General features: G+C 43.1%; 1 protein-coding gene across 2 annotated transcripts in view; it reads left to right on the top strand.

Annotated features, from left to right (window-relative positions):
• Nucleotides 1-15150, top strand: part of TMCC1 (transmembrane and coiled-coil domain family 1) — a 98807-nt gene that overhangs the window by 50218 nt on the left and 33439 nt on the right. The window contains exon 1 of one of the 2 annotated variants that reach the window (XM_009320104.1): nt 6415-6522. The exons of the other annotated variant lie outside the window; for it this stretch is intronic. Within the exon in view, the coding sequence (XP_009318379.1) occupies nt 6493-6522 (30 nt within the window). The 5' untranslated portion in view covers nt 6415-6492. Of the gene's footprint in view, nt 1-6414; nt 6523-15150 lie in introns of those variants that run through there. 2 annotated transcript variants of the gene reach the window in all.

Below are 15150 nucleotides of genomic sequence, written 5' to 3'. Positions count from 1 at the left end.
ACTCTGCTGTGATAGCCTGGGAAGATTTACTAATCTGGCATTTATTTTCTAAAGAAGCCTATATTTTTAGATGCTTTGGTATATGGTGCTGTGCACTGTCTTCCCAGCAATGTCTAGCTCAGTCTATGCCTGCACTGCATACTATAATTATGTGTAGGGGAAGTAGAAGCCCACACAAATTTGCCTTGGTCAGAGCGCTTCACACAGGTGAGTGGAATGATTATACTCATTTTGAAGTGTGAAGTTTGGTATGAAAATTCAACTTTAATTTATTCCTTATTCTGCTGTGTTGTTTCCACAGTAGTTCTTCAGGATTAGATGTACTCTCATTCTCCTGAGTAGAGTGTTGCTGTTGCTCAGGTTGATGGTTAAGTTGCTAGCTGGCATGGGCTGGATTTTTTTTTTTTTTAACCTTCTGTGTAAGCCGGGTTAGATGTATATATTGGTGAGAATAGGGTAATGGAGGGGATAAATTTTAATGCTGCTCTCAGTGCTTTTAACTAAAGAAGCTCTTGCATTTAGTTACTGTGGACAGACTAGTCTGCAAGTCCTTTTCTGCTGACGCTGATTGTCTGCGTCCATATTGTTTGCTGAGTTGCTTGTATAATTGGCCCTGCCGTGTCGATGCTCGTGGAGCTGGGATCATGTTCTTGCTGACAGCTGTACAGAATTGGATTACCAAAGAGATCATGCGCCCTGGCAGGAGTAGGGGAGCTTGGCTTTCCCTGCTGGGGTAGGGCAGCCCCACAGCTGAAGGCTTATTCCCACAGGCCCTGGATGCTTGGGTTTAGAAGGAAAATGCACCTCTCCTGTGGTGTAGGATAGGGAACGTGAGACTGGTTAGTGAGCCTGGGGAAAACTGGGGAGTGAAGAGACGAAAGTGCCAGTTCATCTGCTCGCATACAGTCTAGGTGTAGAAGCAAAGAAGCTCTGACCAATCTGGTGTATGATGAACAATTACTGAAATTTGTGCAGCTTTACAGTACCAGTGCTTTATTTAGCATGCTTGCGTTTTGCTGACTGTGGTGCATTAAACCTGATTGTTCAGGCTGTTCTGTGGTTTCTAGATATCATACCTGAATTCTTGTCATCTAATGGACAATTTTTAGTACACTTGGACACTTCTCAAGGATCATCCTCCTCTTACCTGCTCATGCCCTGGCCCTTCATGATCAGGTTTCATTGACAATGTTTGTTTCAAGATGTTTTTGTTGATCCAACCATCTGGAATGTGACCTTTGTATTTATTTATTTTTTAACTGTATATAATCAATGGTTTTAGCAACCTAAAGGGAAATCTGACATTATTTAACTTCAAAGTTTAGAGAGAAAAAGCATTTAAAGTATTAAGATTTGTTGAAGGGCATGTATGTGTACTATGTATACTGAAGACTTTATAAGTTTGGATGGTTCAATCTTACCAGTCAGTGCGAGGACCTGATCCTGTGTCCGTGACCTCCTCGGGGCCTCTGCTGACAGGACATCTCCCAGATGGGGGCCCCACGCTGCCACGTCCCCACATACGGCTAGAGTAGCAGATTTTCTGCGCTGGAATGATGTAAAGGCAGCATTTAGCTATTACACTGGCATTTACCACCTGAATAGTCATTTACTGTCACCTCCAGAGAAAAGGTAGCAGCACAGTTGAGATGATCTCTGTTCTTTACCACTGAAATATTACCATACAGTTGAATGGCGTAAACACGCTCCACAAGGAACTGGTTAGTACTGTCTACTAGCCTGATGACTGCTTACAGTAGAGCTTCTTCAGTTTCATAAGACTGTTTCCTTCACAGTTAATCATGCTTTGTAGACATTGATGTTGTGAGGTTGGTATAATTCATTATTGATAAATGATGATCTAGTAGCTGGATGATTTGGCACTAGATCCAAAATTGTATACTGAAGAATTTAAAATGCATCCCAAAAGTCAGAGAATCACAGAGTCACTGAAGTTGGAAGGGACTTCTGGAGATTGTCTAGTCCAACCCCCATGCCCAAGGCCAGGGCAGCTAAAGCAGGTTGCCCAGGGCCATGGCCTGGGTTTTGACTTACTCCAGGGATGGAGTCTGGGCAACCTACTGCAGTGTTTGATCACCCTTGCAGTAAAAAAACTTGTGTGTGGTTTTTTGGGTGTTGGTTGGTTGGTTAGTTTGTGGGTTTTTTTTTTTAATGTTTGAAGTGCCTCCTATGCATCCTTCATAACTTCACAGTGAATAGCTTTAGCACAGACAAATCTTTGAAGGTATTTGCTCTCCTTTCAGGACTTAAACTTTCTTTCAAATTGCAGTTGATTTCAATGCTGTAACTCAGGAATCCCATTGGACTGAGACTTTGGGGAACAGAATTTTGATGATAACATGGGTTGTAAGGAAGATGAAGAGCCCTTTGTGCCCTCATAGACTGAAAATAGTTACTGAGATAGCAGGGGAGTAGGAGCAAATACTTCAAATGAAAAAGTGCCTAACTGTATATACCTGTTCCTCCAGGAGGCCTGCAATAAAAGTAAATAACTCTTCAGTACTTCATGTATGTTCCAGATAGTATGTGAAAGAAGGCAGTTTTCTGAAGTTTCTCTAAATAGAGATGAAATGCTAAGAAGATTTGAAAATAAAAACTCAACTTGATTCTGTGAAATACAAGCAGTTTGTGCAATATGCAGGGTCTGTGTTACCGTGAGGATTGCATTTTACATGTAGCTCTTTTAAAACTGTACGTATACTTTTTAAAAAAGTCTCACTGTGCATCAGCTACTATCTGTCTAGCCACGTGTTTCAGGTTACTGAGGATTACCAGTGTAGAGTTTCTTCTGCTTCCTTCTGAGTAAACTTGGTTTCTAGATTAAATGGCTGCTCTGTTCCAGGAGGTAATTACCTGAAAGATTAAATAGCTTGTGTGTAGAGAATGGTGCTGATGTCTTGGCAGCCATGGTAGCATTTCAGCCAGAGGCTTGCTGCACAGTGCTAGAAACCTTACTTCTATTAGTTTCATTGCTGAAAAATTAGCAAACAGTATTTATATCACATTTTATAGCAAGGACAGTAAATTGCATTAGATACTTCGTTATGCCATGGAGAAGCAACACTTAATTATTCAAGTGGCTCAGTGGATATTTTGACTGAAACTCCATCTGCCAATGCAGAAATTAGATGTATTTTTAACAACATCAGACACTCTTCTGCAATTATTCAGCAGAGTTGCTTCTGAGAGGGTGTTTTCATGCACTACTTTTGACTGTCTCCTGGGTGAGGTTTGTGTGATCTCCTGTGTATACTCTTTGTTGTCTTACAACAAAGTTGAGCTGTCTTCAGCTAATCAATGACAGTTTTCATTAAAAATGTGTGGAAAAACTCCAGTCAGGAAGCAGAAAACAACTAGGTACTTTCAGAAAAGTTTTATTGTCTACTTTGAGGTCAGGTTTTTGAATGGGGAGAGTCGTGAAGCAGTTAGAGTTGGTACAATGAGAAGGCAGGACTCTGAGCCGGGCTCATCAGTACATCGCTGCTTTGTTTGTATGTGCCTCCCTTTCATGAGATGGATGATGAAGGTTGCACAGCTGGAAAATGGAGAGAGTGCTTTTGGTGGAATTTGCTATGTAACTTCAACTGTTCTCTTTTAACTCCCAAACATTAGTCCAAATAAGTTGGGTTAATGAAAAATACTCTGCTGTAACTGTTTAGTTATCTGGGGTGATTTTACTGAAAGGTCAGTGAGCGACTCCTGAAGCAGCTGTGAGCAAGATGATGTTATGGAGCTGGGGACGGCACGGACAGATGCTGCCTGGAGAGAGTGTGCATCCATCGGCTGAGGAGGATGCTGCCTTTGCCATTTGGTTTATAAGCTATTGATTAAAAGTAATGGAAGCTTAAGAATTTCTCTATGAGCTAATTCCCATAGCATCAAATTTTACTTTATGGCCAGTTCACAGTTTGTATGTTTGCTTGTTTGTGTTCTGTTCATGGCACTGTCATGCAGCCACAAAACCTTTTGGAGCAGCATGTGCCGAGGGTGTGCATGTGGAGCAGCCATGTGCTCGAGTGGAGTTTTAGAAGTGCACAGTGCCGATGGGCAGTGACTGTGGTGTCCCAGTCAGGCTGGTAGTGGCCTGGCAAGACTCTGTGCAGCTGCAAACACTGCTTACCAGCAGTTTGGAGAGGTGACCTTATCTGTGTGGGCTCATTGTGACCCAGGTGGGACTTTATCATCCATCTGAGTAGTCATCAATAGTAAATAATAGGCAGAGCCTGTATGGTGAATTGAGAGTAAGAATGAATTAATGTGTATTGGGATCAATGCATTACTAAGGTAAGCCCTAGAAATGTACCAACCTGAGTTAGACCAAAGCTTCCTTAATTAATTGTTATGAATTTTTTTAGAATGTGCTTTAAGTTGACCCAGACTGAGACATATGAAATTTTCCAATTTTAAGAAAAAAAAAAAAAGAGGTGGGCACAAGAACTTGCTTTCCAAATATTCAGCAGTATAAAAGCTTAACCCAGTTTGAGGGAAAGGAATAACATGATAACTCTGGTGCACTGTAGGATTTATCAACAATCCCTCCACTACGGTGTCTTCTGCAAAGGTTCACACTCAGTATGGATTTAGAGCATGCCACTCCTAAAACTACCCATACACTCGCTGAGCAAGAAGATGGGATGAGGTTCCCCTTAAAAACTGGTCATAGTTACTGATCAGTTGGCAGGGACTGCTGTAAGAGCAAAAGGTGTGCTCACTGGCTAAACTTGAAATGCATTTATTTCCCAAAACTGTAAACCCAAGTGAGGTAGTAGTTACATCAGAAAACCAAGCTTGTGTTTTGACATTGAGGGGAGTGGAAGGAGGAGCACAAGACTTGTCATTTTTAAGCCCATCTTTTGTTGTTATCAATTTTTTTTAAATATTTCTGCAGGTCTTGCATCTTTTTCCTGTCTTTAAACAAGGCCTTTGCTCGTGTCGCTATTGAGCAGGGCTGCTAAGCAAAAGCAGAAATCAGGTGGGTGGGAATAATTAGCAGATTGGCATTGGAGACTGAATTCTGGTGGGCACCCTTAGGACAGCTTGTGACAGAGCAGACTTCCCCTGAAACAGGATTGTCATAAACTTGTCAGACTACTACTAAGTAGATAGTTATTACAAATCCAGAGAATATACTAATGTAGATTATCCAAGTTTGTGACCTGAAAAACTGTGAGGGAAATATACAGTGTGGTGTCTCTTAGACTTAGTATCCACCTCTGCTTTCCTTGGATGAATATGGTACAGACAACCAGGCTGATTAGCAATTAACAGAACATAATCCATGTGAAAACATGCCTGGTGAATAAATTAATATCTCTTAAAAATAACTTTCTTTTTAAGGATAGATCTGTTATGAATAGATGGCGAACGCAGTTGTCTGACTGCAGAGCAGTAAGCTATGAAGGAACTTCTCTCACTTCTCCTTCCCCAGAAGAATAAATTGTCTCACCACCCAACAGTTTCCCAAAACATACAGGGTATGCTTGCTATGCTTACTCCAGGCATAAGATGAAAGCCTCATCTTGACGTGTTTTCCCCAGAGGGCTCGTTCCCACCGTCAGAATTGCTCGGGACCCGTTCTGCCCATCATGCCTTGTGAATTTGCGCTTGGCAGAGGAGGGCAGGAGGAAGGCTCCCTACCTGCTTCCCAGAAGAACCTTGCTCTCTGTCCTGCCAGGGAAGGACAGACCAGATGCTTCATGTCTTTTAGCCACGTTTCCAGTCCGGCAGCTCCTCCTACTTTCTCTGGGCATCCTAACTGTAATAGGGCACCCTAAAGCTGCGCAGGGGGCACCGGCCAGGTGACAGGGGTTACATTTGTCTCACCTGGGACTGTGCAATGCACAAGGTTTCTGCACTGTCTTCAGCAGGGCAGGTTTTGAATTTGTCTGCAGTTAGCTCCTTAACTTGTAATAGGATACTGAACATCCTCCTGTGGCAAGTTACAGAGGAAGAGATTTTGCGGTTACAACTTTCCTGGAGCTCTGGAAGACGCGTAAAGTGTGTCATTCACCCCAGCAGTCTTCCAGTTGGAAGAAAATGGGAGGTGTTTTTCTTTTCGAGACTACCTTGGGGCTTTGTTTGTTTGTTTAAAATAAACTTCCAAGACCATTGCCAGCAGATGTATTTTGCTTTTTGATTTTATTATTCTCCAGAAAACAGGGCTCTCACTTCAGATGTGTTCCCGACGGGGTCAGCGATGAAGTATTTTTAGCAGACTTGGTAACTCTTCTGCAGTGCATTCGTGCCTCGCTTGTTCAGAGCTGCAGTTGCTTTCTCAAACATGCATTTGGGGCTTCTGCCAACACACCCAGGGTACTACTGCTTCGTATTACAAGGTCCTGCTTTGTCAGGACAGAATTCAGCCTGACAGGGCTGGAGCTGGTCTCTGCTAACATAACTGTGGTACAGCATGTTCGGCCGGCGGAGGGGCGCTGGGGTTAGACTGCACGCTTCCCTTGCTGCGCACCCGGCATGGAGGGCTCGCTGCCTGCCTCCGAAACCGTACGTCTTGTGGCTTTCTCCTTTCTCGGATGTCAGCAGTATTAGGGTTGTGAATGCAGCTGGTTTGCTAGGCAGAGACCTGGCTCACCGGTGAATGCCCAAGCTCCGCATTTTAGTTAGCTGCCGCTGCTGGAGTTTGCTTTTTAAAAATCAGTCTGCGAGCTGCTGCCTGTTGTGACAGCAAAGGGGTGAAATCAAGTATCTTCTGCCCATCCTCTCATAAGTCTGGGTTAGATTTTTTTTTTCTCTGCTGTTGCTCTGTAGTAAGCAATGTTTGTGGCCCAGCTTGGGCTCAATGTTAAAATAAGGAAAACTGCTTACACTGCTGAGGTACTGTTTGTCTTTTAAGTGTTTGATCTGGTCTTGCTGTGGGGGTAAAGATTTTGTGTTGGAAGATTCCCTGTGAACACAAAGAATCTGCTGTTTGAATGGTTTAGTGATTAGAAAAGATTTCTAATACCAGAAGTCCGTGTCTTTTGGGCTTATGGTTAGAGCTTATCCAGTTATGGTAAGTGATTTCTTCCAGTGAGCTTTGAGGTCAGGCTTCCTTGTGGTAGTCCTCCACAAAGTATTCTGGAATTTGTCCCAAACAGCACAGAATGTAGAGAATTTGTCAGAAGGTGCTGTGCACAGATTTAGAGAACAGCAAGGAATGTCAACAGCAGAGGAAACGTGGCTGAGATCAACTTTTAATAATGTTTAGAATCTCTTTAGCATTTAATTATTGTGTTTTATCAGGACAGTAAGGCACTTCTAGGAAACTCCATGTTCTTCAAGACAGAAATGCACTTTTTTGAAAGTCTGCCTGCATATCCTAGTTTCACTAGAAATATTTTGGTTGACTTGAACATAGGATGCTTCATTAAGAAAACAATGGTGAATCCCATAGAGGTTTCCTTCCCTCGATCTAGAGGAAATTTCATCAGTCTGTGGATTGCTGGTAGTATTAGCATTGATTTTATCTCCCCGTTCATGCTGTGGTGCTGTGCCTAGCTAACTTTCTGCCTTATGCTCGCTCTTGTGAATGCAGGCTTTGTTGGAAGCAGGTTCTGCTTTGCTTTGGGATCTGCTGGTTGGTGGGGCGGGGGATCTTTCTCCAAGGTTACGGCAGGTCAGTCCGGGCTGCAGGGCTCCCAGCCCGGCTGCCGCATGTGCCCGGAGAGCTGGGGGAGCGGCTGCAAGTCAATGGCGCTCCGTAGGGATGAAAACGGGAGAATGACATACTGTGTTTGGCCCGCATACGCTCATTCCCAGAGGACAGAGCTGCATTGTTAGGACAAAGAAAAGTGAAAATACTAAAAGCATTCAAACTATTTTCTTTTTATTTGGGGAGACTTTTTCTTTTGTGGAGCTCTGCTAAGTGGCCAGACCAGCATGTAGGGCCACTGACAGAATTTAAAGGTGAGCTGAGAGTAGAAAGAAACTCTTGACTTATGTGGTTTTTGGTGTTTTGCAACTTACAGGGAAGGGGTTTTATATTTTTATATGAGACATTATCAAAGCTAGGCTAAGGTGCCTGGAGAACTAGTACAAAAGATAAGTGACGACTGGTCTATTTAAAAGGAGAAAATATTTTTAGTCAATCTGTTTTCAGCTTTTTTTGTGGTACATATTCCATTTCAATGACTAATACTTTGGGTTTTAAAAATTCAGCTTTCTTGTGTCATCAGTTTAGCTGCAACTATCTGGGTCTTCAATACCTCTCCAACAAAGCCAGGAAAGATCAGATTTTAGGCTATTCATATTCCTACAGTTTAAGGAAATGTGGGTTAAAGGGAAGAGTTTTTGTAGCGGAAAGGACATGTTATGTGTGTTCTTTTATAAGCTGTCAATGGAAAAAATAGCACAGTGCTACATATTTAAAAAACTTTTTTGTAGGTCATCTGCAAGAAATAATTACGCATTTGTTGTTGAAAACAATTATGAGTTGTGGGGGTTTCTTTTTTTGTAAAACAGAATAGTGGGTGTTTGGGTTTTTCTGGGTTGTTTGTTTTCTTGTGGATTTCTCTCTTTTTTTTTTTCTTCTTCTTTTTTTAATACTCCTTTGACATTCTACTTTCACCAAGGCCACCAAGAAGTATCGACCCAGGACAGTGACTTACTGTTCAGGATGATTTGTCATTGCTATTCAGGATGCTGCAACTTCCTCACATTAACCAAGCTATTAAATTAACAGGATATTATCAATTGCAAGCTTCATTGTAATCATTAACCCAGAGAACATAGCTGTTAAAATAGCCAGGGCAAACAGCGGTTCATTTTTTTTACAGAACTAGGGTCATATCCTGAACAATTTAATTGCTAGTCAAGATTTCCCTGTACTGTGAATCATCATAAGAGATGATCATAAGCCAAATTAAAATTAAATCTTAAAAAAAAAAAAACCAACAAAAAACAACCAAACAAAACACCACAACAGTTTTAAAACAATGAGAGGGCAGCAGGGGAAGTTCCAGAGACAGAAAAGCCCTAATAAGCACACCTCCACAATGGGGGCTTGAAATCTGGGAGAAAAGAACTGAAATTAACCCAAAGTCGAGTGTCTGGAGCATATGGCTGGAGCGTCAGGAAGCAGATGAGGATGCCTGTCGGAGAAGGGCTCTGGCCAGTGGGGATGGGGTTCAGGGCGATGCAGCAGAAGCACTTGGGGCATTCGTGTCGGCTCTGCTTCCCAGGGGCTGGTTGTCGGGCTGAGGACATGCTCTTGTGTTCGCAACTGGGGTTTAGCAAATTGACAGAAGAAGCACAGAAGTTCAGAGGGGAAGCAGCATGCAGATCAAATTTTCAGAAGGAGGAAAACTGAGTCGAGGATGAAGCCTCTCAATGACAATGCGATAGAGTAGGTTCAAGGGATGTTTCCCATGATTTTTGACTGTAAGAGTGAAGGTGGTAGAGGTGTTCTCAAGGCTAACACTAGATAAGAGATCTTCTGGAAGAAGAGCGTTGTCTAGATAAGAGAGCTTCTAGAAGAAGAGCGTTGTCTAAAAGGACAGACATAGAAACAACACATTCGTAAGGTATCCAAATGCGTAAAGCAACACCAAAAGTCAGTACTGGCAATGGGTGTAATGTGGGAGCCAAACCACTGAAAAAAGGTTAAGGACAGTGGTATCTTTCTGAGCAGTCCATAGTATTAAAAGATTTTTAATCAAATAAATTAAAGAGAAATGCAAAAGCAAACGCTTCCTGCTTGAACTCGATTCCAAAGACAGCATCAGTTTAGCCATTTCTTCTCCATCAATAATGCATCAGTTTGGATTTAAGGTCACATACACTATAACCTGTAGACCAGTATTTATTTGGAAAGGAAGGGTATGCTAATTTGGGGAAGACTGATGGAGAAGACAAATATAACCTGAAAATATTCAAAAACAAATGCTAGTTTCTGTGATAGCCACCTGCCTCTATAGTCTATGGGAAGGGACAGAATTTCCTGCTTTTTATCAGTGAGTTGAGCTTGAACACATCTTGAGAGTATTTGATCATTATACGGCTCTCTGCCCGCATACAATGGTCTGGTATGATGTAATTTCATAAGCTTCTGGGTAGGATCACCGTGAGCAAAGATTATCAGAGCTTGTGACTTTTGGGTTGATCAATCAATGAAGTCGCTCAAATTATTATTTTGTTCTTTAAAGAAAGGAATAAATAGGGATTGTTGTGTGCCAGCCACTGACTTCAGCAACCTCTTGCACATCACGAACCCAGAGCGCACACAAAAATGGAATCCTTATTTTGTTCAATACTCGCTCTGAAACCTGCATGAGCAACAACATTTTCTTTTGTCTGAATTCGTCCATGTAATCAGTGGCCCTCTCACAGTTTGCATTCACGTCTTGGTTTTGTATTCTGGAATAAAGGAGCCTTCTCTAGAATGTGTTCCCATCTTATTTATGGCTCGTGGGGAATCTGCTTTCCTCCACACCCAGTCTGTTGTCACGTTGTTAGTTCTAACTATGTAACTTAAGAGTTTACTTCATAAATCATGTTATGCAAATCCGATAGATGGGCTTGCTGAATTTTATGTGCTGCTGTCAGTGAGTTTGATTGGCTTTTCTGGTTTCAGGATTTTTGTAGAAGTTCTGCAAGTTCCAAATATAGCTTCAAATTTTCAGTTATACTGTGACTTTCATCTGCTTACATGGCAGAATAACGTTCAGAAGCAAACAAACAGAAAGAAAGAAAAGTAAAGCATACTGCTTTCCAGAAGAAGTACAGCTGTAAATGACTGTGGACATGGAGCTCATTTAGAAATCAAGAAGCGTGTTCTGAGATTATCTTTCACTTTTGAGCTGAGAGGAGAGCTATCAAATTCAATGTATCCAAGCCATTTTAATGAATGTAAGACCTCAGATATATTATTGAGTTAACAAATTAGCCTGTGCAGCTAAGCTGTAGTAACCCATCATGTCATGTGCGTATTGCACACTTTAAGCTCATTGCAAGGTAGGAACAAAATCTTAAATCTTGATCTACAGACTTTAGGTTCAGGCAAATGCATCCTGCCTCGCAATTGCAGTGGCCAAGACAACTCATGTTTTCAAATACTGTGATTAACACACAACAAGTCAGTATGTCAATATGGGTTCTTTGTTGACATTTTAAGGAAAGTCAGGTCACTGAATGGTAAAAACTAAACCACCAAGACAGTTGCTGAAGAATGAGAACATGCTTTTTGTGTTTTGTTTTGCGTTTTGTTTTTTTTTCCTTTTCTAATATTTTAATAAGAAGAAGGTGTGAAAGGGTAAAGTTTGGTAGCTCAAAAAATCTTTAACAGTGTGATAACCAGAAATAATCAATTTGATACATAGATATCCAATAAAACTGAAAGCTGACAAGTGAAATTTTGTTTAAAGGAAATGAAAGCGATTTCAACCACAAGTTGTTACTGGAGAAAACATAGTGTTAAGGCTAAAAGAAACGTTTTCGGGGGGGGTTGGATGTATTCTGTATGAGTTAGACTTACATTGGACACTGTGATGATGTTCATGCCATCAGTATTGAGAAATGAAACACCAAGCCTACTTGGAAATTTTCCATTTAATCACTATGCAGTTTTTAGGTTGCAGCTTTATTTGTAAACTTAATCCTTTATGCAGACTGGGCATTTTGCCTTGATTGTGGTTTGCTGAACCAGAGTGATGTTGCATAGTATGCTAAAAGTCTTTATTTTGTATTTTACCATGTCAGGAAGAAGGAAGATAGTTTTTTATATGCGGATTTCTAACAGGTTAACCAATTCATTGCTTCTAAAAAAAAAAAACCAAAACACTAAAACCATTTGAAGACTATCTCTCATTTGCTAATCAAGTATATTACATCTTAGGCTGTCTCTAAAATTGGAACTGGACTATGAATGCTCAAATTTTACATTTGGTGCCATTTGAGGAAAGCCAGAGCTGTCAACATAGATATGCACAGAATGAATGGCATTGTCAAGACACTCTTTGCACCGTCCTGTATACAATGGTGGCTGTACCATGGCTCATGGGATACTAGTGGCGGCCTGTTGTCGTTTCTTGGAGACAGGGAATAGTAGCATAAGGTGCCCTCAAAACTAAGTGCGGTTTCTTGTCAGCAGGCAGGTGCTTCAAGCCTGGTCTGCTATTACCACGTTGTAAGAAAAGGAGTAGTCCTGGAGGCACACCTTCTCCTGTTTGCAGGCACAGCTCGGTAGTTACTTCTGGATAAGTGTTACCCTTGGACCAGTGCAGCCAGTGAGATAGGAAAAGATGGGATTTGGCTCCCAGAGCTGCAGATATTGGACTATTTTACCTAACAAAAAGGCCCAGTGAAGATGAAAAGTAGAAAATAAAAAAAAAAACTGTTATGAGGAAATTTTTGTGGCTTGTGGCAAGGATATAAGAGTTCCGTAGACTTGAAGAATAAGCAGAGGAGTGAGTGGTTCAGAGTGTCAGTGTTAAACTCTGGAGCACTGGTCAGAGCTAGGATAAAGTATTACGCTGAAAAATGATAGTGGGTGCCAGCAGCTGCCTTTCTGGTCTGTTAGTTGCTGGGAGCAGTTTGAAGACAGTGGGTCTGTTCAGGACAGATCTTGGGAGCTCAGTGCATCTTCCCATGTCCCCTCTCATTCACTACCAAGAGAAAGTGCCCCAAAGTCTGGAATTGATTGCAACTAATGATCAAATATTGCTGTAAGGATGAGCAGAAACGCCACCAGTTTCGCTGCTGGACTATGTTTACCTTTGGCCAGCTCAGCGCAGCATCAACACCTGCACGGTGCGGGGCAGCAGCACTCCCGGCGTGTCGGCAGTGCTGCCTGCCCAGCGGCGGGGCCTGCAGGGGCCCTCCTGTTGAAAAACAGGACCCCATCATGCTCAGTGGCCCAGTTAGGTGGCCTGTAATGATTGGCCATTGATTACAGCAGAATAAACATAATTGTGCTGTTACACACCCACAGGTTAATGAGCAAATTCTAGGCAATATCGTAAAGGTATATGGGATTTTATTTCTCAGTACAACGATTTGTACCTTAGTGGCGTAACATCTAAATGTTCGCTGTTCCAGGACTTCTCTAGCTGTGGGGTGTTCACACGGAGGTGGGGTGCGATAGCTGGGTGTGCTGGCGGGGCCCCAGGCCGCGCCAGGCTCTGGAAGCTTCTCTGGAGGTGGCGCACGAGGGGCTGGGAGCTGCCGGCCATGCAGTGCCCCAGGCTCGCCTGGAGCATCGCTGGTGTGTGCACCACCTCTGCTGTGGAGAAACAGGAGGTAATGCGAGAGTCTGCCTTCTGCCTATCGGGATCATACCTCAAAAACAGGTAGTGGACACCTGCGCCGACAATGACAGCTGCCCAAAGAGGATTGTTGTTAGCTGCTATCAGCCGTAAGGTCACAGCAGAAAAAAGTAATAGCTGAGAAGCATATAGTGTCGGGACACTGAAGGCACCTTCACCCTGACCCTGCACCCTTGTTCGAGCGGAACTGAGTCCCTCTCTTCCAGAGCCACCTTCTCTCTGAAGGCCTGTCCCTTGCTGTTGTCCCCCAGCAGCTGGCAGAGAAAGCGCACAAGCCCAGAGCAGTCCCTTCTTGCTGTAGGTCACGGGTCTGCCGAAGGTTAACTTTGTTTTCCCCTTGCTTTCCCTCAAGGCTAGAAGTGGAGCGTATCCCAGATGGCCGTGAAACAGCAGCAGTCTGTGAACCCCCCGACTGCTAATTCTGGGCTGAGGTGCAGGCAGTCATCTTGGATTTGTCAGTTTTTCCTGTATCTGGAAAAATCGAAAGGAATGGAGACTGAGGACAGGTGACTTTCTTCCCCTTCCAGAAGGGTGTCAAAGGCTGCCTCCATACTGTCTGTGTGCAGAGCACTGTAGCCCCTGGGCCAGTCACTGGGGACTGATCCATGCCAGTGTCTAAGCACAAGCTAGTTTGCACAGCTAAGGGCTAATGTCCTCGGGAGGGGTTAGCCACATCGCAGCACTGTGCCAGGGCTACCCCTCAGCTCCTTGCGGCACCCTGCTGCCCTTGCTGTTTTTGTGTGCCTCCGAAGATGACGTGCTGAGAGCCCTCCCAGGTACGCAGCATGATACTGGGAAGAGTGCGTTGGCTACTCTGGGAAGCGACGTGAGAGACTCCGAGCGTGGAGACCTGCTGGGCGATGTCAAAGGGCTGATCCAGGCAGTGACTGGCCAGAGCAGACCTTGGTCATTGTGACTCCAGATCTCCAGATGTCTTTCTCAGAGGAACCGTTTGGCCTCCTCAGCAATGCAGCAACAGGTGTGTAAGTGTAGACCAGGGGCAACACAGAGCCTGTAGCTGGACAAGATCAGGCTCCGCTGACAGCACAGATACACCGAGAGGGATGGACAATTGGTTTCTCATGGGGAAGAAAAAAGAAAGTCAGTCAGCCGTTTCCATTCAAGACCAGCAAACTTCTGACTTGATCTTATACCCCCAAGCTAGCATTTTCTTTTGCACCAAGATCTCCTTTGCTTTAATGGGATTTAGTGCAGTTTTGCATGTCCTTTGGACGAAGTCTTTAAAGTTCCATTCTACATTTGGAAGCGGAGCTTAATCAGTACTAACAAATCAGAGTAAAGTGAGGTTTTGGATCATCGCATGAATAGCCGGAATAGACAAGCTCAGCAAAAACTTTTTAAAGTCTCTCCACGCTAGGTTATAAATATTGAGAAGTCCTTTTCTAAATGGACATCTTTTTAACCATGTATGGAAATCTGGTCTAGTAGCAATTTGGCAGGCAGCAACCAGATTTCTCTCATCATTACTGTGGGAAAGTTGATTTGATGCAGCAGTAATCAGGCGAATGCCTGTGAAAATGTCCTTGATGTTGATAGCCTCCTGAAGGATGATCTGCCTATGCATATACAAGTTTGCTCTCTAACCTGGTTCATGGAGCCATCTACTGGCTAATAACAACTCTGGCTGTGGATTGTCATTTGGTAGTACTTTAGTTTTGAGCTGCATCATCACAGCCTGCCATGGTCTCTTCCTCGAGATTCAGAGTGTTGGTATTGTGTGCTGAACTGGTTATAAAAAGTACCATCAATACGTCCGCACTTCACATCAGGGCTACAGGGTGCAATATTTATGGACTAACCTCTCTCTCTCTCATTATTAAGTGCTGGTAGAAACATTTTGATTACTTCTGGA

This window comes from Pygoscelis adeliae, unplaced genomic scaffold (assembly GCF_000699105.1).
Source record: "Pygoscelis adeliae isolate BGI_AS28 unplaced genomic scaffold, ASM69910v1 Scaffold302, whole genome shotgun sequence".
NCBI lineage: Eukaryota > Metazoa > Chordata > Aves > Sphenisciformes > Spheniscidae > Pygoscelis > Pygoscelis adeliae.
This window is presented reverse-complemented; position numbering and strand designations above follow the sequence as displayed.